The sequence below is a fragment of the Acromyrmex echinatior genome, chromosome 2 (assembly GCF_024713525.1).
Source record: "Acromyrmex echinatior isolate Ae372 chromosome 2, ASM2471352v2, whole genome shotgun sequence".
Classification (NCBI taxonomy): Eukaryota; Metazoa; Arthropoda; class Insecta; order Hymenoptera; family Formicidae; genus Acromyrmex; species Acromyrmex echinatior.
This window is the reverse complement of record NC_141853.1, coordinates 3,857,105-3,881,218: the sequence shown is the minus strand read 5'-3', so window position 1 is coordinate 3,881,218 and position 24,114 is coordinate 3,857,105. Positions and strand designations below refer to the sequence as shown.

The window sequence follows — 24,114 nt, the reverse complement described above, 5'->3', positions numbered from 1 at the left end:
GAAATAAGACATAGAACTGTACATGTATAATTGGAATATTTAAGGATAAAATTATTAAAAAGATTAAAGTCTCATAATTTTATTATATACGATCTTTTATTTATATAATATCTCTCCTACGAAATGTCTGTGTCAAAATTAAATTTGATTATTCTTTAAAATCTACTTTCCAAAATTCGACTTTATAGATTCGAAATGAATCAAGAGAAATTAAGGAATCAAAAAAAGATAAGATTATTAATAAAATAAAAACACATCTGATCTCCGTCTTAGAAGATCACGCTTTTGATATCAATTAGATCGCAAATATCGCAACTGTGTCAGAAGTTTCAGAAGTTGTCTACATCTGTATTCTAAAATTACTGTCAATGCTAAGAATCTATACATAATGTAAACTATAGATTTTCAGCGCTATAAACTTGGAACATAGCCTATATTACTTCATAATTGGCAACGCTAATACTTGAATAAATTAAGATAAAGCAAATATAGTTCAAGGAGTCGATAAAAAACAGATCTAATTAAAGGATCGAGGGAAAATAGGATCGTAAAAGTAAGAAAATTCCTAATTCATTTTGGAAAATCATGCTTTCGGTATTAAATCCGATGTCAAGTCGTGATCTACATTGACCGCGTCAGTCGAATGTTTATTTTGCAACTGTTGAAAGTTTTCTTCGCTGAGATAAGATATTCCTTTAAATCTAAAAGTTATACAATTCAGTCAATGCGAAGAAAACCTCAAACAGTTCGAAAATAAACATTCTATTAAACGCAGCCAATGGAAGTCACAACTTTTGACATTGTTAATTTATATTTGGCAGCGCCAAAATTTGAATTATTCATACTGAACTTGTCCCAATTGAATTTTGACAACGGTACCAATACTTCCGCATCAATACACATGTAGGCCATGGATTAATTTACCCATGGGGTGGACGCGCGCGGACAGATTAGGGTTGGAGGAGATCGGGATGGAGGAGACTAGCGCCAACAGCCCTACAGCAGCCCGACAGATCGCGCGACGTCGCGCATCTGTAATAAGGGTGGGCAAGGGAGATCAGTAATCAGTATCAGAGGTCGTGTCGAGGTATATCAAAGTGTATCTACCGCTCATCTCATCATTCTCATCGTCGATCTTTTCATCGAAATTATCCAGTTTCTGTCTGAAATCGCGTTTCACGTTTCTCGCAAATCTCTCGATGGTGTAATCCATGATGTAGTCGAGATCGAGAAATTCGTGATGCGTTGGACATCCCCCCAAGATTTGCGCTTTTGCGCGGTATTCGGTTCGCGGGTAAGCCTGACCGAGCGCAACATCCCTGGTTGTTCCTGCGCGAGGGGATATCGACACCGTCATGCCGGGGAATCGTCGATGTGGACAGAAACCCAGCGGATGATAGCCGATTGAACGAAATTGAAGAAAGACGACTCGTGCGATCGTTCATTTGGAGGTATCGCAATAACGCCCCGCTCGAGCCGCGGATAAGGTGAGGAAGATGTCGCGTCGCCGACGTGTGTTTACGCGGACATCATCTAGGTCATCATAGCCAATTCACTACATATTTCGAAACGGATTAATTTCTGCTACGAATTTCATTTAACAAAAAATTTTTTAAGAATGTCATGAGTTACGAATTTTCAAGAATGTTATAAGTTTATATTATATACGCACAATTCTATGCCAATTATTTCTGTTTATTTTTTATTCACCAAAAAATTATCTAAATTTTGTAAGAATATTTTATAAATTATACAATATAGAATTTTTAAAAATATTGCAAATAACGAAATTTAAGACCTGGTTCCACCAATGTAAAATTAATTTTAATTTCGATTTAATTTATTCTTTATGTTCTTAAAATTAAAAAAAAAATTAGTGGAGAATCAAGCCTAATGCCCGTTTCTATCATAATATAATTTAATTTTAATCTTGATTCAACTAACTCATCTTTTTTCAGTTCTAAAAATTAGTTTCAGTTCCACCAATATAAGATTTATATATATATAAAATCTCGGTTTAATTTACTATTTACGTTTTTCTCTAATTCTTAAAATGAGAAAAAAAATGAAAAGTAAATTAAACCAAGAATAATGTTAAATGTCACATTGGTGAAACCAAGCTGAAGAATATCGTATGCACATGCGATATTCTCTCTACTGCACCAAATATAAATGCATGAAACAAAATATTCAAAGCAATTTTGGCAGCCTTTTTTAAAAGCTCCTAAGAACTCAAAATATAAATATATAATCTTTTCTAATGTATCAATTAATTTTACTAATTGATTAATACTGATTTTGATATTTTTCTTCTTTTATAGATTTGAAGAATGAAGATGAAGACTACCATGTCAAGTGTTTTTCTCCTGTGTCTCTTCTGCTTCAACCTGCCGGATGTCATCATGAACTTTGATCCGTTCTGCGGTGGTCATTTGGCAGGCCCCAGAGGCGTCATACACACGCCGAATTTTCCCGGATCCTTTCCGATTCCGATTAAGTGTCGTTGGGTAATTGACGTGTCCGACATCCCGTCGACCAACAGCTCCATCGTCGTCTATCTGACGCAGCTCTATGTCTACAAGGGGCTTCGTTTCACCGAATATGCATACTACGAGTCCGAGACCATGAACTTTGGTGCAGCCCTAATTAAGGAGGTGACCGAGGGTAATGTCTTCGAGTATCAACGCCTGAGAACGTTCAGGCCGTTCTTGGTAGTCGAGTTCGAGCTTGATCGACTCGAGGGTAATCACGTAAGGGTATTGAATGACCTGCTCGACGTGTATGGATTCAATGTGACTTACGAAATGACTGAAGAACATCCAAATCTTGAGTCCTGCACCATACGCGACTGCTCCTTCGCTGGTAACTGTCTCGTCTCTGCAGATTACACGTAAGTTATTAATATTATTTATTATACATCAAAATATATTCTGACACTTCATGTTGCATGTCTATTGTAGATAAAAATAACATTAATTTTTAATAAATTAAAAAATAAATAGTCGAGAGTGATTCATTTATTATTTATATATTTGAATATTATTTTATTTATATTTTTTTTTTATTTGTATATTTATGTATTATATATAGTTTTTTAATTTATAATTGTATACTATTGCGTTTTACCTTTTTATAATTATTTATTTTTGTTGTGCTATTGTGTATCTGAAGTTATATTCATTTTTGAGATATTTATCCTCTTTTACAAATATGTAATATTACTTGTATATTAATATTATTATTATTATTTAAACTTATAAGGCGCATTCGCATTGTGTTGTAATTGGAAAACAATTTTTTATTTAATGTATGAGAATATAGTCACAATAGAAGATTATTTTCATTAATTAAAAAAGCTCAAAATAAATTGAATGTGAATGTATATACATATAATATATACTTTCATTGAAAAAGCTGAAAATACAATTTTTGCTACTATTCATCTAAAATAATTTTCGAATAATTTTAAACTTTTTGTAAACGTTTTATTTTATTTTAGTTATATTTTTAATTGTAAAAAGAATATTTTACTAATAATCTAAACAGAGGTGATGGAAATCTAAACGAATTATTTAATGTTTCTTTTATTAGCATATAAGGAAAAAGTCAGATTTTTTTTAATGAATATAAACTTTTAATATAAACTTTTTAATTCGATATTAGTAAATTATTCTTAAAAAATTCACAGCAAAAACTTCTAGAAACTTATACCTTCAAAGATAAATACACAAGAAATTAAATATTTACAAAGAATAATTGCTGTAGAATTACAAATTTTTCTACTATGAATCATAATATTTTACGATTTATTCATCGTAAAAGCAGAGTTTCCTTGTATTATGTTTTTTCCTTACTGTTATGTTTTTTCTTTTGCAGGTCTTTCTGGTGCGATTGTTTCGATGGATTCAATGGAAGGAGCTGCAATGAAGGTCCGTTGTGTTTTAACGATGAAAATATTCCAGTTTGTCAAAATGAAGCCACATGCAGGTACTTATCACAGTACAACAATATATTTAAAAAGGATTATTTTTATGCAATTAGTTAAAAATATCTATTTATAAACATAAAAAATCTCGTATTTATTTATGTGAAATGAACTTTATACAAATATCTTTATAATGTATAACAGAATTAATATTTAAACATTTGTATAAATATTTTATATGCGATGCCATTATTTTTTAGTTCATTTACATTATCGCATAGTTAAATAGCTTAATTTTTTTTTATAGAAAGCGAAAGCTTTTAATTTGCATAATAATATAAAGAATTATAGAATATTATATACGAAATTGTAAAATAAAAATATTTTATAAAAATATGAATTATAATAAATTATATATATTTACTATAGTAAACAAAATTTTCTCTGAGGTAACTTATCGAATGAATAATTATTTGTTTATTGTAGACAAACTGGAGCAGAAGCAATGCACTGCGATTGTCCGGATGGTTACGTTGGACACAATTGCGAAACTCGTCTTTTAGATACATCAGACACTGGTAATATTTTACTGTTTGATTACGATCCAATTAGATTTGTTATTCAATCCGTTTTATTTTTATATGTACATTCAAACATATACTTAAAAATGAGCCGTGTGGCAACAAAATTTGTTGATTGCTTCATTAATCTCAGTCACACAAATCGCATTTATCAACTAGCGCAACTCTAATTTTTAGCTCATTTTTTTTAGTATATGTTTGAATTTATGTTCCAAGAACCTATTCATATTGTTTTTTAATTGTTTCATATATTATTCATGTGTTAACAAGAAGACTGAATAAAGTACAAATGAAATGCGTGAGAACACAAAAATTTTTGGAATTCCAGAACTGATTAGTTATATATCATTTTACAGAATGCGCTTTGGAGAATTGCATACTGCAGTGTCCTGTCAACGAGCAAGAGCAGCCGTGTACTTGTAAAGACGGCACGAAGATATACAACAGTGAGTTTTAATGTTTTATACATCTAATCATTTATTGCAAAACAACACGTTTTTTTTTATAATTGTTTTTTTTATATATGTATATATTTTGCAAATCTTTGTAACATAGATTCTTGTAGCTTTGGACTTTCTATTCAATGTTAACTAGATTTTCCTTAGACAATCTTATATAACATTAAATAGTTTTATAATTAAGCTTAAGTATTTTAAAGTATATTAAAAATTTAGTAAAATAAATTTATCGAAATGAAAAAGAGGACTTTACTTAATATAAATGAAAAAATGATTTTACTTAATATTAGTTATACGTCTGAAGTTATACGTCTAATTAATTAAAGCATTATTATTTTCTCATTTTGATTGAGCTTAAATATATTCGAAATTAAAAGAGCAAAGAATTCGTAATTGAAAGAAAATGCGACAAGCTTGTAACATCCTATGTAACACATGGACTTTGTATTCGTAGATCGATCGAGGTATGAATGCAGAATCAAACTGTCGAACGTTACGTCTCTCCGCACGGGTCTGATATCGCAACACGGAAGTATGGAATCATTTGTTAGCAAGCAGGTAAGTGAAGGAGAGTCAGAAATATGTTGCATTCGGTTTGTTATTGTTTTTTATTGTTTTTTTTTATTAAGAAAAAACATTCGAACTATCTAACAATCGTTTCCTAAAATATAGATTTTGTTCGATGAGATGACACGCTTCATAAAATATTTGCGATAAAAATATGAAAAATATAAGAATAATCACGTACGGATTGACGCATGTACTTGCGAGTTTATATGAAAACAAGATATGCATAAATGGATTATGTAATGAAATAAGATTTTCTGCTCTTAAAATAGCATGCGCGTGCGCGGATAGTTTCGAAGATTGTTGGAAATATTACAAAGAATTCCCCGTACGAAGCATTTATGTCGTGGTTTAACGTAAGCACGGACACATGACACAGCATCACTGATGAGCGGTATATATTGATTGTTATATACGCAGCTATATGACAATTATATGTCGTAATGATTTTGGTACATTTGCGTCAATTTATACTGACGTCCGAACAAACACATTACTTACAATACAATCCAGATAAGTGAAGAAGCAATCAATTTATTGCGACTTAAACGTAAATCCAACTTAAAGTTTATTTCGTAACAATGCAGAAACATTCAAATGTGCGTCAGAGTAAAATATTAGGTGTTGGAATTAATTCGTAGCGTTTTACAAGTGATGGGAAGTACTTTCATTAATGTATTTTTTAATGCTCATGTGAAATAAATAACATTCTTTCATTAAAAAACGCTACGAATTAATTCCAACACCTAATAGTATGAACATATTATTTAAAAATTAACTTATAACATACGTGTTTATCTCTCTAAAATGATTGTTCATAAGAAATTTTTAATCGTAAGATTTTTTTATAAGATTTTAAGGATTATTTCAAGGCCAAGACAAATATTTAATTAAAAATAAATAATTTATTTTATGATGATACATTTTAAATTTATGTTAAATATTATTTAATTAAGAAAAGTTGAAATTCTTTTATTAAAATAACTTTGACGAACTTTACAACGTTTCTTATCCTGTATGTAATTCCAAGGTTGTTCAAGTTTAGTTAAATTCCCACACAATGGCCATATCATAACCATAATTTTCCTTCTTGATATTTTCAGGCAAGGAATATCGTCGTATCAATTTCAATCGTTTTCTGAAAGTTTCATTTAATCCGTGCCTTCCTGGATCTCCTAGATAAATTTGTGCACCTCGTTCATGTGCGTCTCCCAACCAAGTCACTAAAGTGTTCGCTATTTCTTCGTCATATAATAAATCACCTACAAAAATCACGTCGTATGAATCTTCTAGTGGTTTTTTTAACAAGTTTTCGCACAACACCTCAATGTCCACATTGTTTAATATTGCATTCATCGCAATAGCTGTGCAGGCGACTGAAATCAAAGAAATATATTTCTATTTTATTAGTTATTAACATAATATATTTTACATTTTATTAGATATTAATAAATCTCAGTATATTGATAATTTAATTCCAATGATTTTAATATTTTACAAAAAAATATTTAATACAATATCGCAAAATTAAAAATCCTGTTTTGATCCTGTTACCTATGCACCAACAATGTTGGTTGGTACAATTAATTTTTTGAATTCTGATAGATAAATTAAAAAATTTGTAAAAAATAAAATAGTAAAACAGGAATGTAAATTTTTTTTTATTTTTATATAATTCGGAGCAATAAACAAATTTACATGCAGTTCGAAAACTGTTCTTTTATAAACGAAGGTTGAAAATTTTATTATTAACAAAGAATCAATAGCAATTAATATTGCACATATGTTTTGTTCTTGATAATCAGATTATATTTTTTTTTAGACGTATCTATATTTTAATAGCTTTTTAAATTATATTAATAGTTTTCCTCTTAATTATTTAACAAAACGTCACTAATATTACACCCATTTTGCGATATAATCAAAAAACATTCTTTCGTAGGTAATTGACCGTATCATACATAAAATTATCATTATCTTATAACTAACTCTGAGTCACATACTCTATAAATAGGTTTCTCATGAATATCATTCACGTTTTTACACTTGTTATAGAAGTTGCTGTTTACTTAATTATTTAATTTTAACAGAGTCTTTAAAAATATGAAAATATAGTCTTTAGAAATCATTGACTGATAGTTGTCATTAAAAATTATTATGTATTTTTTATGTTTTTATTTTATATAAAAATTATTTTATATATAAAAGTTAATATTATATTATTGGAAACACATTTTGATGTAATCATCATAGCAACAGATATTCGTAGAAATTGTTTCCATTTATTTGATAATTTGAGAACTTGTTAATTGCTTTAAAAAATTATGAATTTAACATTATTATTTCTTGTTGAAAAGCAATCTTATATGCTCAGAAGTAATTAAGACAAATAGAATCCATAAGATTATTTATTGTACATTATCTAAAAAAAATAATTTACTCGATAATATGATAAAATCATTAAACTATCTTTATCATTGCGGTTGAATGACACTCCGAACAGATAATCAAGAGAAAGTAAAATTCCTTGACATTGATATTAATATCTGTCATATTATGTCACTGAGTTTTTGTCGCTCGCGTCAATTGATTTGTTCGTAGACATTGGAAACGGAGACCACATGCATCTTTGTGTAGTCCTTATATATGACGTCCTTGACACCTATCGATTCGAGCCAAAAGCATGCTAGATTAATATTATAAAATACTATGCCAGCAAATAATAATCACATTCTGCGAATTTTAAAGTTCATAAGAAATGAACGTGATATCGGAAAGCCTAATCGTGATATATATTTCTGCTAAAAGCTTTTTCTTCGTATCTAATTAAATGAAAATTTAATAGAAAACATTTTTAATGCAACGATTTCTATGATTTATATTCTTTCTTTTATCAGATTGGATTCCAAAATACGTATTCAATTAAAATTAGATTAATATGATTAGATTAATATGCAATATTATATTAGTAATCTCAATATTGCATTTTCTCAATATTTATATCGAAAATTTATTTCTATAATATAGATTTTAGAAAATTTATTTCGATTCTATTTCCTATGAGCGAATAATATTCAAATTTTCGTTGATCTATTAGAAAGTAAAATTTATCGGTTAGTATGCTACACAAATGCAATAGTGTGAATTGACTTCAGTTTTAGTCTTTCTTTGACGCACGAAAGGTAAAATTCCTTCCTCTTTTATACCTACATAAAATCTGGGGGAAATCCACTCTGTGTCCCACATTCTAATTTCTTTACCGCTTTACTGCTTGATTCTCAAGGCACAACGTAACTTTTTTATTTGAAATAGCATATCAGTTATACAATATAAGATTTCAAATTATTATTTAATTAGCAATTTTGATTTTAATTCTGAACTTTCTGAAAAAATACAAAAATGGAAACAATACCATTGATAAAGTAAAATATCGCCAGATTTACAAATGTTATGTGAGTTATTCTGCTTTTTCTAATGCGCAATAATTGTGGCGTTGTATCAAGAAATAACGTATCAGTGACTTTCGTGATAATCTACAGAAACTTAATCAGTGAAGAAACATACGTCATAAGGGAGGATCTCCAGTGCGAATCAATCATTGATAGAAGTGCTCTCGAGGGCATTAATTCTACGTATTGTGCGCAATATGAAACGCGACAGTTAGTATGAACTACTATCAGCATTGTTTTTCTCGTGCAATACGATCGTGCAAAGGCACGACAGGCACGCGGACGACAAAACGGGCGGATACATTCGGATGTATTTTTTTTTTAAATCATGCCCATGGAATCCGGTCTTATCTGCGTATGGATTCAAGCCAATTATCTGTGTTGCTGTGTACATACATCTATTCATAGTAGATAAACTCACACAGATACGAGTGACGTCAAAGGGAATCTTTTGAGTCTTCCTTTTGGATCTTTAATCACGCGTTTTCCTCTTAGCTGTTGACATTCCTCGCCTCAATGGTGTAACAAGCGGACACAATCGTTACAAGGTACTTGGGAAACTCCGTTGCGAGAGAATTCCTCAAAGAGGTTCCAGAAAAGAAGAAAATTTCATAGGAACTTTATAGATACTAAAAAAAATTTGATAACATATAAGAAGTTGAAATTCGACATTTCATTGTACTTTTTTCTTTATTTTTTATTTTTTTTCTGCTGTAAAACAAACAAATGCTTTGTTTAAAAATTATTAATTAACAAAGTCTTTGTAAAATAATCCACTTAATATTACGCCATTGGCATGCGTTTCTTTGCCCTCTTAGTCTTGGCCTGAGTCGTAATTGCAACGAACCATTCCTCGAATAACACGGATCCTCTTTTTCTCCTTCTTCGAATTCTGATGTTCGAAGAACATTATTCGAAACGAAAGTCCCTTCGAAAATTCGACATATTTTTCGTCATTTCAAGGAACCAACAAACAAACACTTATGTTATGTGTAACATGATATCTCTGATATTTATCTTGTAAGGTTTACGAGTTATTACAATCTTTTGTAGTTTTGTACGATTGTTAATCTATTTATTATGTAATATTTTCCAGAGATAATTTACTTTTCTTTTTATCATTTATTTTAAAATCATTAGATAGTTATATTTATTCTACCTAGAATTTCGAAAAATTGAAATATGCTATATCAGTTATATCATTGAAACATATTATGAAACATTTACTGTAATATCAAGAATTGCGACATCGATGACTCTTAGATATCTCAATTATTTTACATTTTTTCAAATTAGTGAATTTATCTTATTGGAACATTCTCACATATGCCATTTTTTCGCATGTATCTATCTCTATTGTGATATCAGTCAAGGGCATTACAATTAAACGTCGAGCGTATGTAGCGTGTTGAGTACGTATAGAGAGTCTCAAATTTGCGATTTTATTTTTATACATTTTTTAAATGACGAAAAATTACATTTCTTGAACAAACATAACAAGATGATAATTATTTTGAATAATTGATAAAAAATTTAGAGGCCATCTCATTAATTGCAATCTTAAGACAAGATTATATTTTATATTTAAGGAGAGATTTATTTATAATAAAATTTAGGAGAAATTTAATTATAGAGTTATTTATAATAAAATTTATATTTGTATATATTAAGAATGCATTTTTAATATCAATTTTTAATTTTTTAGAATCCTTAAGAATCCTTATAGTCACATACTTTCATTTAAACTAATAATGTGTATTATTACGTACCAACCTTTACTGATGTCATTTGCAACAATTTTGCACGTTTCATTCATTAATTTTGCAGCTATCGCCGCAGCGCCGCATCCCGCACCCAAATCCAGTATTCTTATTATATCTTTTTTCACATTTTGTGTCATGCTGCCTAAAATTCTTTCCTTTTCATCCAGAATGAATCTCGTAAGTACTTGGCCTCCAGGCCAATAAATAGACCAAAATGGATCTTGAAATACATTCCTGGTCAAAGAATCAAATATTCCATTTGTATATTTATCAATGAATGGCTCGTGATATAAAGGAGAATTCTCTGTTAGTAAGAATAATTTTAGTTCTGGAGTCAGATGATTGCGAGTCATTTCAGTGTTTTTTAAGATCACATTTGTCACGTCCCGATCATTCTGGATAAATCTTTTAAGCGATGTTCTATGACTATTAAGCAGGAATTTCTCCCATACTTCCTTTGCGCTCTTTGAAAATTTTCGTGTGAAAAGCAACGTTTTCAAACACATATTTCTTCTGATAAGCATCATGTATCTTCCGATTTTCGAAACCTGAAAAAAATGCATTATCGATCGTTCATATAATGTATAACTTCCTACATTTCTTCCAACATTTCTTGAGGAAGTTTAAAAATACATTTAGAAATCAAATCAGTTTTACAAAATCAAAAATGATTAGAAAAGAAAAAACAATCACTGATTACTATCGTTTTTCAATAACGACACCGATAAGCGATTATCTTTCAAGAAATATATCGCAATAACGATATGGTTCACTTCACGTCCGCGATAAGATTATCAACTAATTAAGTTGGATCTAACTTGAGGATCTTGAATATAGAAAATATTTTACCCGTTATTTATTTCTGCATCTTCTGAAAATTTTATGTCATAAAACATTGATAGCATTATGAGAAGATAGTAAAAGTATTTTCAAAATATTTCGTGTTAAACGTAAACATCTTATTATGCTTCAATAAGTATGCCAGTTGTATTGATGTTGCAGTTATTCCCCAGAGAAATTTGCATTTACGCAAACAGCATTCATAATTTACGAGAGCAATGAGGAAAAGCTATAAACGATAGCAGAATGCTCCTATAATTACAAAAATAGTTCAAGTTATATATCTTGTTTGAAGAAAGATATTCTATTAAAACAACAAAGTATGTCCAAGATATTTTGGGATTTCCCCTCAGTCCTTCACTTATAAAGTATACTGCATTTATCACTTAGAGATATGAAAAAAAAACACTTGTGAAATTTTTAATTGACCAACATTTCATTTCGTGATAAAAATAAGTAAGTTTAGCAATCCATTTTAGTTATGATTTACAATATTTTATAAGAACGATTTTAATACTTCCAATTATATAATTTCAATCAGAAAATGTTTTTAGAATCCTTGAGAATGACTTCATTTTAATATCTTTTTAAAAAAATAGTCTTCTCAGAATAAAAATCTAAAAATTACCAGGGAAATAATTTAAAATTAAAAAATATTTTGCATTTTATTGTAAACATTAGTTCTAGAATGATTAAAATGTCATTTACATAATACAGCTATGATACGATAGGATAATTTATTAACTTTTAAGAATAATTTCTTTTAATGCAAATATTATTTTTTCAAATTAATTACGGAAACATTCTCTGAACTGATGTAATCTTCGATATAATCTTGTTATATCACCGAAATAACCGCGTCTGTTATGCAATACGCATTAAGCATTCTGTTTCTTTCTTTTTCATGGCAATATTAGCAGGCTCAATTATGTTAATACAAAAAGAGTGACCGATGCAATAAATATGATTACAAAAGTAAACCAGTTTCTGCGATCTTTACACGACCAAAATAGAGGCAGGCGCAGAATTCATATAACCATTTCTCTGGAATTATTATTACATAATAGAACACTACTATTCAGTGTTTGATTATGTACTTTGTTTATATCAACATCTTGTTGTAATTTTATTGTCCGTGTTTCTTTTTAAAGTGCTTAATAATTAACGCTTTTAAAGTTATTACATTAGTATTATGTTTTTTTATAAAACCTTAAAAAATAGACTTAAAAAATTATCATGTAAATAATTATCATGTATAACAATAATTATTTACGTGATAATCTTTTAAATCTTTCAAGACTTTTTTTCAAGACTTTAAAAGAACATATTATTAATATATAAATATTATTAATATATACATAATTATTAAGCACTTCAAAAAGAAACACGAACAATAAAATTGATATCTTTTTAGTAATTTCGATCTTCACTACTACTATTATTTTATACGTTTAACTTTACAAATAGTAACTTTACTATTTGAAAGTTTTATTTTATTCTGAATTATGTGATATATAATTTTTTTAGGCGACAATGTGGAATTTTGTGTCACAATATTAATAGCGCCATGTGACGTTTATCAAGAAGTTTTCCGATCGATGTATACTTCGCCAGATGGATTTTGTAAATCCTTTGTTATCGGTAAAATTAAATATGCGTGATGAAATATGACGGAATAAAGCATCCATGTGAGTTGCATCATCTTCACAAAGTGCATATATACTATTATTAATATATATTATTATAGTGCATATATACTATTATTAATATAATGCGAGTGCGTATAATCGATTGAAAGTAGTACGCTTGGTACTGTGGGTCGTCTATCAAAATGAAGTTTATTGACCGAAATAATCGCAACGGTCGGTCAACGTTGTTCTTAGTCAGGTGTACTTACGGATGATGAAACAAGATATTGATATTAGACATGTATCTGCAAAACATACGAGTTTTTACAAGTCATGCTCATAATTCTTTTTCAAGTGCATACATAAAGTATTCGAAATTATTTTAACAATTAAATTTCGAAAGTGTATTAAAAGTGTCCTGTATTTTCAGACTTTTTGGTTGCTCTTGCAGTGACTTTTCAATTCTCTCGATGAATTTCGTTAGGCACAGTGTCATGACAATTTACACACGAACAACAACACGTGTCAAAGATCGAAGAAGGACGTAACGAGATCGTCAGATAATATAAATTGATGTAAAGCGTCACCTCGACCTGAACGCTGTTTCTCATCGTCGATGGAAATTGTTTGCTCTGCTACTAAGTAATTATGTTTTCTAACATAACTAGTTCTCGGTAGATTCCGTTGAAATTTTTATTCTATTAAAAGTTTAACGCGAAGTATAATCAATAAGTATAATCTCTTAAATCTACTTAAACTATTGGATAACTTTTCATTGATACATATATATATATATAAAATGATCATCATTACATATTTATTGCGTCGAAATCAACACTGATTTTTTTATTACAAATATTAATAAATTACAAAGTTATGAAAGTAAAAAAAGCAACATTAATTTTTTACACTTTTCTTAATATGAGAAAAACCAATAATAATCAATAAATATGGATTCTGTTCTGTTTTCATTATTCTTTGGCCGGCATTAATATTGCAAGTTTCAAGAACTCCGAGTCGCAATAAATACGAAGTAAAACGAGAAATTTAGATTTTTTAACTGTATATATGTTTTTATATTTACTAAATTTATATATCATATCTTACTTATAATCGAAAACAATAATAATTATGTAGCAAAATACGAAAACATGAAAGCTTATGTTACTTATAATTTTATCTTGACCTTACGTTCAACTGATGTTTCGACGAATCTTAAAACATACACAAATATGTATAAAAACAAATCTACATTCATAATTATTTATCGATCTGTATGCAAATAATATGACATTTCAGTAGCTTTAAAATGAATTATGCATATGAGACTTTACGAATCAGCACATTCAATGTCAACATTATATATTTCTGATATACATAATTAATTATCTTGAAATTTTTTACCATAAATAAAATTATTCTTCGAATTTATTTATTCAATCAAATTTTTTTGATATTCCGTCTTAATGTCTGTGTATCTTATTTTTTTTCCTTTCTGCAATATTCATATAAATTTTACAATTCATTATTATTCAATTGATTAATTTTATTATTCGTTTTTATAATTTGTTTTCTTTTTTTGTTAATTCCCTTAATTTTTTTCTGTTTTCAGAGAGCTTATGTTCTAGGATATGAAAGCGTTATTCTACTCTCCGGGAAATTTCGATATAGCGGATCTAACTCGATTAGCGTTTCTTTATCAGACATTTTTCCTCGGGTTTCCCGGTATTTCGCCGTGGGTGTGTATATATCGATAAAAAGCTCCGTTATGTACATACCCGAGCGACCGGCACGATGGAATATCCATGAAACCGTGGAGGGGACGGCCCGAATGACAATGACGAGGTAGCGGCGTAGCGTCGGTAGCGGGAGGACGGTCTCTATAAAAGCCGTGCGCACCACGCTTGCCAGGTCATACGTCGTAGTCAGAACAGAAAGGAATTACCCGAGAGCTCTTCTACGAGAACGTTACGCGAGTGTTGCACGAGTTTGCATCAGAAGGAAGTTTAGTGAAAGCGGAGAAAAGGAGGAAACCGCAAGAAGTGATTCAGTGGTTGGCGAGAGCTCGGCTGTCAAACAACGTTAAAAATTCATTCGACGAACTTTATCGAGTCCACGAAGATTCCCACATTCAGTGAAGTGTGCAAGAGAGGCTCATTGAGGATTAAATCGCCAAACAGAAAGCAAGCAGAGATACTGACCACCGATATGACTCGTTGCCAGGAACCACAGTCCTATCACGCACAGACCACAATGACCGATAGGTAGTTATTATTATACAAAAAAAAATCTCGTTGCATGGGATTTCCACGTGGCTTACACGCACACTCGAATGAGGAGTAGCATGATTGCCGTGGTTCTCTCTCAGCAGTGATAAAGAAGTGCTTGGTCACGACGAAGTAATTTTAGCTTATCTCCGATCTTTATTTGTTCTGATGAGAAATTGTAGGTTCATTGCACATTGTGCAATATAAATCCTAGCTTGCACATTTTCGTATCTTTGATTTCGCAGAAATTATTTTAGATATCGGAGATATAATTCTTAAAAGGGTAGATTTCTTATCTTTTGACTTCGCAAATCACTGATGTTATCTAAAACTTAAAAAATTAATCTTGAACTTTTATATATCCTTGACATTATATAAAAACTATCTTAGCAATTGCCGAAGTAATTTAAAAGTTATGAATGTCTTGGAATGCTTTACCGTCTTCCACGTATAAGCGTATATACAAATTAACACATCATAGGGATTCATGTAACTTGTTGTGACAATTCCAAGTATTCTCTACACTGTCGCGCTTACATAATAATAAAGCGATGCGCAAATGATTGATCGAGAATGACTTACAGCGGGAAATCATCGTGGTGCGAGGCGTCTCGCTGCTATGGTACGTCTCAAACCATCACATGCGGCATGCTGCCGACCCTTCGAGAGCTGGCCTCCAGAGGATGCAACAGCCGGGGGAGTATTTGCCTGGTGCCCTTCGACATTGAGATGGACGCGGCCAGTCACCTTCAGATGACATTACTCGAGGCTTATTGCCGAGAGATTGGGATCGAAGTGTTAAGCGTATCCCAGGAGACGATACGATTGCACTTGTGTCCAGGAAGCACGGATCTGTCGTGCGTTCTAATAAGCGGCGACAAGTCATATTTTCCAAAGCTGCCGAAGTGAAGTACAAAGACTCGTCCTTGAGAGCTGAAACTAAAGGACCAGATTTCATACCGGTCTTTCACAAGCCGAAGTATTTTGCTGAGGTTCCTGTGTCAAGGGAGATACTTCACGCAAAGGATGAAGAACGGAGTTTTAACTCGGCAAGCAATGTGTCCTGTGTGTCTCACCAGCGAGGTTGCTGATAATGGACATTTTATATCGAAATATGTATAAGCGAGATATATTCGATCGCTCTCGCTATATTTTAACTGTTTGAAAATACTTTCTGTACTTTGAATTCTCCTCGGTCTTCTTCCTCGAAAATATAAATACTTATTTCTATTCGAATGTAGAGTATGAAAAGGGGAAAGAGGCAAATGAGGAGAAACAGATCTGTTATTGTTAAAACAAAGATTATGGTCAATCGAATGGTGTTTCTTTTGGAATCACTTACTCAATGATTGTAGGATATGAAATATTAATTAGCGTATGTAATGCATATCTATCAATTGTATACATTTGTCGTGAAAACAAACTAATCTTTGTTATATTTTATGAACATCGACGGTTGTGTCGAAGAACAATGTAAATGTATAATACAATCATTTGATAATATTAGATGATATAAAAAAAATATAAAGCTCTCTTTTATTTCCTATACCTATCTTTTACATCTTATTCTATCTCTATACGAAATCGATAATATCTTACTCGCTTAATTTATTAAAACTTTTCTCATAGCTTGCAAAATACTTGAGGAATTCCAATATCACTTCCATGGAGGAATTAAAAATCCTGAACGTGACGTGAGTAGGTACACATTCGAGGATAAAACGTATAGTTATACGTAAAATATAAAACGGATTGCGATCTTAAATAATTATATAATATTTTAGATCAATTTTCTCTTTCTTCCTAGTAAATTAAAATATATTTTACTTTGAGAAGTAATTAAAAAAAATATACTCTATATCATGCGAAGAATATCTTTCGTGTGCTCAGTCACTGTTTTACTGTTTTCTTTATAACAGACCAACGGCCGAAGTTACTTTTCATTTTTTCGGAAATTCCGATGATGGAGATAAAATTCGCGAATCTCTCAATCGACTCGTACAGCGTCGACGTCTCAGCGAAATTGCATTGGAATCCACGCACTTTACCTTCCAACAAAAACCCGCGCTTAAGTTACAGGTAATTATTGCAATTTACGATGTAACATTGCGTATTTGAGTATTATCGCAAAAGCAAATCAAAGTTGTATACATAAAATATATACGTATAATACATACAATACGTTAAAATTCGAAATTTAGAAATCATTCTTTGCCTCCTCTGATTTTTTTTTTAAAGTTGGAGATTTGAATTGGAATTAAAATTCAATTAATAAAATTAACATTTGTAAGAATGTGATTAATTGTTGCATAATTTAAAAAATTCTAAAAATTATCACGTTTTAGAGTCTGCGTATTAATCAAGTGAACGATTACGAGGTTCACTTGGGAGAACAAATCATCTTGTCATGCGCTGCTCAAGGAAGTTACAGCATAAGTTTTACTTGGTACAAAGACGGCATGTTGGTGAACACGAGTAAAGCTATCAGGTACCAAATCTATCGACATTTCGGAGTTTACATTACAGTATCCTAAAGCAATAATTAAAGTAACAATATTAAAATATATAATTTGCATGTATTTTATTCTTTATGAGAAAGCAAGGTTTTCTCAACTTACCAATCAGCATACAATATATTTAAAAAATATTAAAAAAAATATTTAATGTAAAAATATAAATGTTTAAAAAATGTTTTTTTTAAATATTGTGTGCTGACTGAGTTATTTATTCTGATCGCGATTTGCTATTTTAGAGAAATTTGGATTACTCAATTGCCGAACGATGGGTCGGATTTATATACATCAATATTGACAATCGAGAAGGCGACCCTACTCGACGCCGGTCAGTATACGTGTCAGGTAGTTGACTGGGGTGTGCAGCAATGCAAAAGTATCTACATCGAGGTCAGGGATGAGCCGGACGTAAAAGTGGTGCCGATGAGCGCCTCTATAGAAAAAGTAAACCGCAAATAGATTTGTTCAATGCAAGTAATTAAAATGTAAAACAAAAAGACATGTATTAATACTGCCAGACGATTGTTCGCAGGGCAACGATATACAACTAACATGTATGACTCCCAACATGCGTAACATCGGGATCGGCTTCGGTTGGACGAAAAATCGCGCCTTGCTCAAATTAGAACCTGGTCGAGCAGTTTGGGAGGATCTGTATCCAGCGGGTAGCATTTTGAAGATCACTAATACTCAGGTACAAGCGCCGTGCACACTCATTTCGATATTTAAAAAATATTGGAATTCAATGCAAAATAAATCTCTCTCGTTTTTAAAATTAAAATTAACTTACAAGGAAAACATCATGAAAGTGTCCCCATTCAATTTTGATCATCCTTTAATATATTGTTGCCTAGACCAAAATGAATGACATGTATTTTTTGCGCCTATTTTTATTTTTAGAGGGTAAAACACTTTTAGTGATAAAATTAAAAAATATATTAAAGAATATTAGTAGGTAAATTCGATTAATCTATTTGATACAGAGTGGTCCGTTTGGCATTTCAGAAATCGGCGATTTACACCTGCAATGTAGCGCACAAGTCTATGTCCGTGCGAGTTGAAGTCATGAATCGAACGCTAATACCGATATGCTTTAAAGAACAGTCCTGGGGTTTGGAATGGCCAGACACTGCACCAGGATCAGAGGCACTATTAGAATGCCCCCGATATTTCGTAGGTCGACGAGTATCCAGGCTGTGCTCGATGAAAGACGCTACTACACCCGAATGGCAAATACCGGATTTCTCGTCCTGCTTATATGAACCGTTGATTTTACCATATAACAATGTGAGTATTTTGTTTTCTTCAAACTTTATAATTGATTTGTTTCGTAAGGAACCGAAAGAATTTATTTAGAATTAATTAAAATGGCTATTTTTAATAGAGTAATATAAAATGTATGAAATACATCTTTAAATAAATATAAATTGTGATAAAATAAACTAGAGAATGCACGTAAGAATTAAAAGGCCATTGCAATATTTTGTAATATTTGATTATTAACATTTTTAACGTTTATTATTAAATACGCGGTGGAAATTTGAAAATAGTTGATATGTTTGATATAAAACAGAAAATTATAATAGCAAAAATGTTCGCATTTTAATTCGCGATCAAAGTTGACTAGTTTGATTTGTTATACTTGATTAAAGATCCAAATTTATTATCAAAATAATAAGTTGTGAAATCGATTTAATTTGTAGTTTCGAAGTCTGACATTGGGTTATCAAAAAATCATGAGTTCGGACACGATCCTCGCTTTTTGGAAGCTCTTGCGCAAACGTGCATTGCCGCTTTATCCTGGCGAAGGCGATCGTATAATAAGTATGTTGGCTGAAATCGAACGATATCAGCATAGAATCGATCCACAAGATGCATATAATTCCGCGGAGGCTTTGAGTCACATAATAAATCGCATACTGAGCGATGAATATTCGATCCTGAGTCAAGAGGTAAAGATAATGTAAATATAATGGATAGGAAAAAAGTTTAATTTTCAGTAAGATTCAAATAATAATGTTTTTTGCTTAATTTTAAACATAAAGTTGTTATTTTAAAAATGTATTGACTGCAAAGTACCTCATTATTTAGTTGTAATATAGTCTTGTTAAAAAAATAATAATTGTTTTCATCCAGAGAATATATACAAAATATATATATATATACAAATATAGTATATATATATATATATATATATATATATATATATATATATACAAAAAATATTTACTTAAATCTGTTTCATATTCAAAATTAGTCTCTTTTCCCCTACTTATAACAAAATTATAAACTTCCAAATCATCATTTGTTTTTAGAAACTATCGGTTTCACTTCAACTAACGCAACGCAATTTAATTCACTGGTCCAAACAGCTGAAAGATATGTATAAACATCTGTCTCTATCATCTATGGTTGTAGATATTCAGCAACTACAATCTCAAAGTGGAGATAGTATAACGCATTCTCTTCAAATACCTTCGGTCGATTATATGTAATTATTTTTATTAATATCTATTATAATTATTACATAATATATTTTCTCTTTTTAGAGATCTCCTTCCAAAATAATATATCCTTCTACTTATTTATATACGTTTAAAATTATGTTCAAACTTTCGCATTTTTATATAAATTATTGATTTGTGACAGATATCCTGATTGGTACGAAGATAAAGTAGCTATACGAGTATGGAAAAAGAAGCAGCGTAATATAAAATCTAATAACACATTTACTGGAATTGTTATCGTATATAAAAACATGTCACGCTTTATACCAACAGCGTATATTAAGGAACTCGAGTAAGTTAATTTATTTAGAAAAAAATCAAACAAAAGGCACGAATAAACTTGCCTATTTTTATGAATTTGAAAATTTATTTAAGTTAGAGTGACACTAAAATTAATAAAATAAAAATAGATATATATATGTATATATAAAGAAATTTAAATTAAATTAAATTTTCCTAAGATTAATTTTTTTCAATTTAAAATATAATAATTTTATCACCATAGTGATGGCACAGACCTAGAGTTTCGCATTAATTCTCGAGTGATCGCCGTCGCAGTTCCTTCCTTTGGTATCGATAAATATAACAAGATATGGGTTGATCTGCAAATCCGGCATTTACAAAATCAGACAAATTCTTGGAATACGTCATGCGGCCTAATAGATAACACTGGATCATGGGATCTCGATACTTGCATAGCAAACACAGTATCCGGCGATGTAGTAACGCATTGTTTGTGCCCTACTACGGGGACAATAGCTGTTTTCTTGACGACTCGAGCAGTAAAGGTAAATATAGCTTCATTTAAGAAAAGCTATGTTTTAACATTCCATGTTATTCTATTACTTATAGAATGCATATCCTAGAATTCTTACATATGATAGTGTTTAGCTACACTAAAATTTTCCATATAAGCGAAGAACAATTTGTCGTTATTCATCAATTTTGTTATAGGTAGTACTGGCGAAAACAGAACAAACCACGTTCATTATAATATTCGGATGCAGCAGTTGCCTTGTTCAGTGCTTGCTATCTGCCCTGATACTAGGCACTTTTTGGAGAAAGCACAAAAGCTGGTTGAATTTTCTAAAACTCCAATGCTGCGGCGCATTAATAGGCGCAATGGCTATCTTCATTTACGCCGTCCACACTAATCTTCCAGAGGTAATCATGTCTGTTTATAAAAAAAAATTTAGAACATTAACTCTATTAAATTTAAATCTATTAAAAATATGATGTTCTATCATGAAGTAAATCTTATATAAATTATAAAATTGTTATATGAATCTTGAACTTAATACTGACATTTCGTTTTGAATATAACTGCACATTTGAGAATCTTACAAATTATAATCTAATCCAATTTAACATCCTCACTAATTTCTTCCTGTTTCAGTCATCTTACTCGCTCGTGGCGATAGGATTAGAGGCGTTCCTCCTCGTAGGCATGTCTGCGCCTATTTCCGAGGCTCTAATAGTTTATGCCGAACTCACGCAAATTCGACCGAGTCAACATCTTCAGCCTACAGTGATCGCTGTAATAACTGGTATGATCTAGAGCTTTTGAGAGAGATGCGTATCGTCAAGCATTACTTATAATCAGCATCGCTGTTTCTTAGGTGTTCCGATCTTGGCTGTATTTGCAACCGAATTAACGCATAAGAGTACAGGATGGAGACACGAATCCTGGTGGCTCATATATGGCAGCGGTGTCTATAACATATTTGTCAGCTGCGCCACGATGATGTTTTTAGTATTCATACTACTATATATGGGAGTGCTCCACAAAGTTCACACATTAGTGGAGGAGAATGTGATGAAGAGAGAAGCTATAGAAACAAGGTACATAGGTGCATCAGAATATTTCGTAAAATTGGGCGACTCTTTTACAAGTCATTCAATCTTTTTTCCGTCGCAGAATACGAATATTGCACCGCGCGGCTATCGTCATATGCGGCATCATCGCCATGGAGGCATCCTCTATTTTCTACATAAATTCATCATCTGTAATTTTCCACTACATATTTGCATCCTTATCTTTCGCTCTGGTGAGTTTCTTCGCAAACGATACTTATATTGATTAAATAATAAATAATAAATATATAAAAATTATTCGCTAATTATTGATACGCAGGGCTTCGGTATAATAATCGTATACATCGTTAATGGCGAGAATGCAATTATCGGACCAATGCTGCGGAGAATCAGATGGAAACGCAATTTGGACGATAAACACACGTCCGAATCCATTAAAGGTATCGTGATGTGAACTTATTAACGTGCTTTATGATATCAAAGGGAAATTTTTTTATAAACTATTGTAAAGAAAGCGCCAAAGCTTGATTTACAAAATATTAATACTATTCATATTATTCATTAGTATGCTCGAAAGCTGACGCTGAGGTGGAAAACGACTCAGCAACTCCCCCGACGTCATCTTCAATCGCCGGCGAGCCGTATAGGGAGGCACGAGGCATCGCCGCGGGTAGCATAGATATGCGTGAATTTGTATCCGAGTCTTCGTCTGCCTACGCCAAGTCCTCCGTCCCCACGACTAGATTCCTGCCGGAGATCCGAATAGATCATTCAGATAATATCGATCTTGAGAACTACAATACGAGTCCGCGAAAGTATCAAGAGGTATTTGTCGACTCGACGTTTTCTGCACGTAGCTCTTGCTGTGCCAATGATGTAGTGGCCTACAGTGTTAATGAACGCAGCAACTTCCGTGGCGACGTATCGGGCAAGTATCGTGGCGACGGCAAGACCTTCCTGCCGACGGCGAGCGTTTCCTCCGAGTCCTCGGCCAAAGTCCTCTGCAGTGCCGACGTGGAGTCGCGATTAGGTGCGATGCCAGACGTCACGTTGGCTGTGAAAAGCGATGTCGAACTGTCATCGCGGACAAGCGTGGAACTGAAAAGCCGGGAGCATGTGGTGAGCGCCATGCCGGACATCGCCAACACGAGTGAGCGTAAGCAACCTGACGGCGAGGAGAAAACGCCGGAGATCGTGGTAACGACAGGTGGCTGCGATAGCGCGACCAGCGGTATGCTAGATCGTATCTCTCACGATCTTGACTATCTGCTTAATCGCACGCACGCCAAAGAAGGAGCTTGAAATATGTTAAGATCGCGAAATATACAAGTGCAATATAGATTGTTAAATTTGTACAAAACGGATTTCATCACAAATTTCCACATAAATAAGTGAATCGCAGGTCATTTCATGTATCGTAGTTTTTTTAGGATAATATTCGTCAATATTGCGTTTTTGCTATGTAATGAGAAGTTAACGTGATAACGCGATATGAACGTATTGAGAGCTGCAAACCAAAGTCTAAAGTATACATATAATCCCTTCTTATTTCTTATATTCTCGTATATTCTGCACCAGAACGCTAACTGTAATTTGATCGTTGATCACGAATCAGCGATAGTCGTAAAAAAAAATTCGATGCGACAAGTGATCATCATCGCACTCCATCCATCAGAACTTACTTTAAATGTAATCGAAATTTTCATGCTCTATTATAAACATTTACATTCACGTCCATTGTATATCATGAGGAGACTTTACTGTTCCTCATAATAAATAAATAGAATATTAAAGAATAAAA

General features: G+C 31.6%; 3 protein-coding genes across 13 annotated transcripts; 2 read left to right on the top strand and 1 right to left on the bottom strand.

The window, feature by feature from the left end:
* The first annotated feature begins 210 nt into the window (after window positions 1-210).
* LOC105145396 (uncharacterized) lies at window positions 211-24,114 on the top strand. The gene is made up of 22 exons (XM_087403726.1): window positions 211-1,487; window positions 2,322-2,890; window positions 3,877-3,987; window positions 4,412-4,503; window positions 4,863-4,952; window positions 5,419-5,522; window positions 17,108-17,172; window positions 17,398-17,557; window positions 17,824-17,966; window positions 18,231-18,435; window positions 18,524-18,685; window positions 18,997-19,278; window positions 19,695-19,943; window positions 20,307-20,482; window positions 20,641-20,790; window positions 21,004-21,286; window positions 21,453-21,662; window positions 21,895-22,045; window positions 22,118-22,340; window positions 22,417-22,546; window positions 22,633-22,753; window positions 22,879-24,114. The coding sequence occupies exons 2-22, from the start codon at window positions 2,331-2,333 to the stop codon at window positions 23,613-23,615; spliced, it is 4,404 nt and encodes a 1,467-aa protein (XP_087259852.1). The 5' UTR covers window positions 211-1,487; window positions 2,322-2,330; the 3' UTR covers window positions 23,616-24,114.
* On the bottom strand, window positions 5,619-15,078 carry LOC105144982 (electron transfer flavoprotein beta subunit lysine methyltransferase). Of its 11 annotated transcripts, none has more exons than XM_087403731.1 (5): window positions 14,403-14,687; window positions 13,799-13,909; window positions 13,481-13,516; window positions 10,754-11,835; window positions 6,284-6,907 (listed from the first exon to the last, which is right to left on the bottom strand). In XM_087403731.1, exons 4-5 carry the CDS (start codon window positions 11,304-11,306, stop codon window positions 6,573-6,575), a joined length of 888 nt encoding a protein of 295 aa, XP_087259857.1. In that variant the 5' UTR covers window positions 11,307-11,835; window positions 13,481-13,516; window positions 13,799-13,909; window positions 14,403-14,687; the 3' UTR covers window positions 6,284-6,572. The 11 variants fall into 11 exon arrangements, 6 of the variants coding, with proteins under 6 accessions (XP_087259858.1, XP_087259859.1, XP_087259857.1 ...); XM_087403734.1 differs by having other exon boundaries at window positions 6,286-6,907; window positions 10,754-11,291; window positions 11,593-11,835; window positions 13,481-13,909; window positions 14,403-14,686; XM_087403732.1 differs by lacking the exon at window positions 14,403-14,687 and adding an exon at window positions 14,990-15,050 and having other exon boundaries at window positions 5,619-6,907; window positions 13,481-13,909.
* LOC105144998 (uncharacterized) lies at window positions 15,103-17,006 on the top strand. Its single transcript, XM_011054291.2, has 2 exons — window positions 15,103-15,475; window positions 16,063-17,006. Exons 1-2 carry the CDS (start codon window positions 15,420-15,422, stop codon window positions 16,385-16,387), a joined length of 381 nt encoding a protein of 126 aa, XP_011052593.1. The 5' UTR covers window positions 15,103-15,419; the 3' UTR covers window positions 16,388-17,006.

Excerpts from the sequence above, each read along its gene's own strand:
- LOC105144982 (XM_087403732.1), bottom strand. The coding sequence starts at position 11,306 with ATGCATTTTTTTCAGGTTTCGAAAATCGGAAGATACATGATGCTTATC. Across the intron at positions 6,908-10,753 it reads TGCAAATGACATCAGTAAAG|TCGCCTGCACAGCTATTGCG; the intron begins GTTGGTACGTAA and ends CTTTGATTTCAG.
- LOC105145396 (XM_087403726.1), top strand. The coding sequence starts at position 2,331 with ATGAAGATGAAGACTACCATGTCAAGTGTTTTTCTCCTGTGTCTCTTC. Across the intron at positions 17,967-18,230 it reads AACACGAGTAAAGCTATCAG|AGAAATTTGGATTACTCAAT; the intron begins GTACCAAATCTA and ends TTGCTATTTTAG. Across the intron at positions 18,436-18,523 it reads TGAGCGCCTCTATAGAAAAA|GGCAACGATATACAACTAAC; the intron begins GTAAACCGCAAA and ends GATTGTTCGCAG.
- LOC105144998 (XM_011054291.2), top strand. The coding sequence starts at position 15,420 with ATGACTCGTTGCCAGGAACCACAGTCCTATCACGCACAGACCACAATG. Across the intron at positions 15,476-16,062 it reads CAGACCACAATGACCGATAG|CGGGAAATCATCGTGGTGCG; the intron begins GTAGTTATTATT and ends AATGACTTACAG.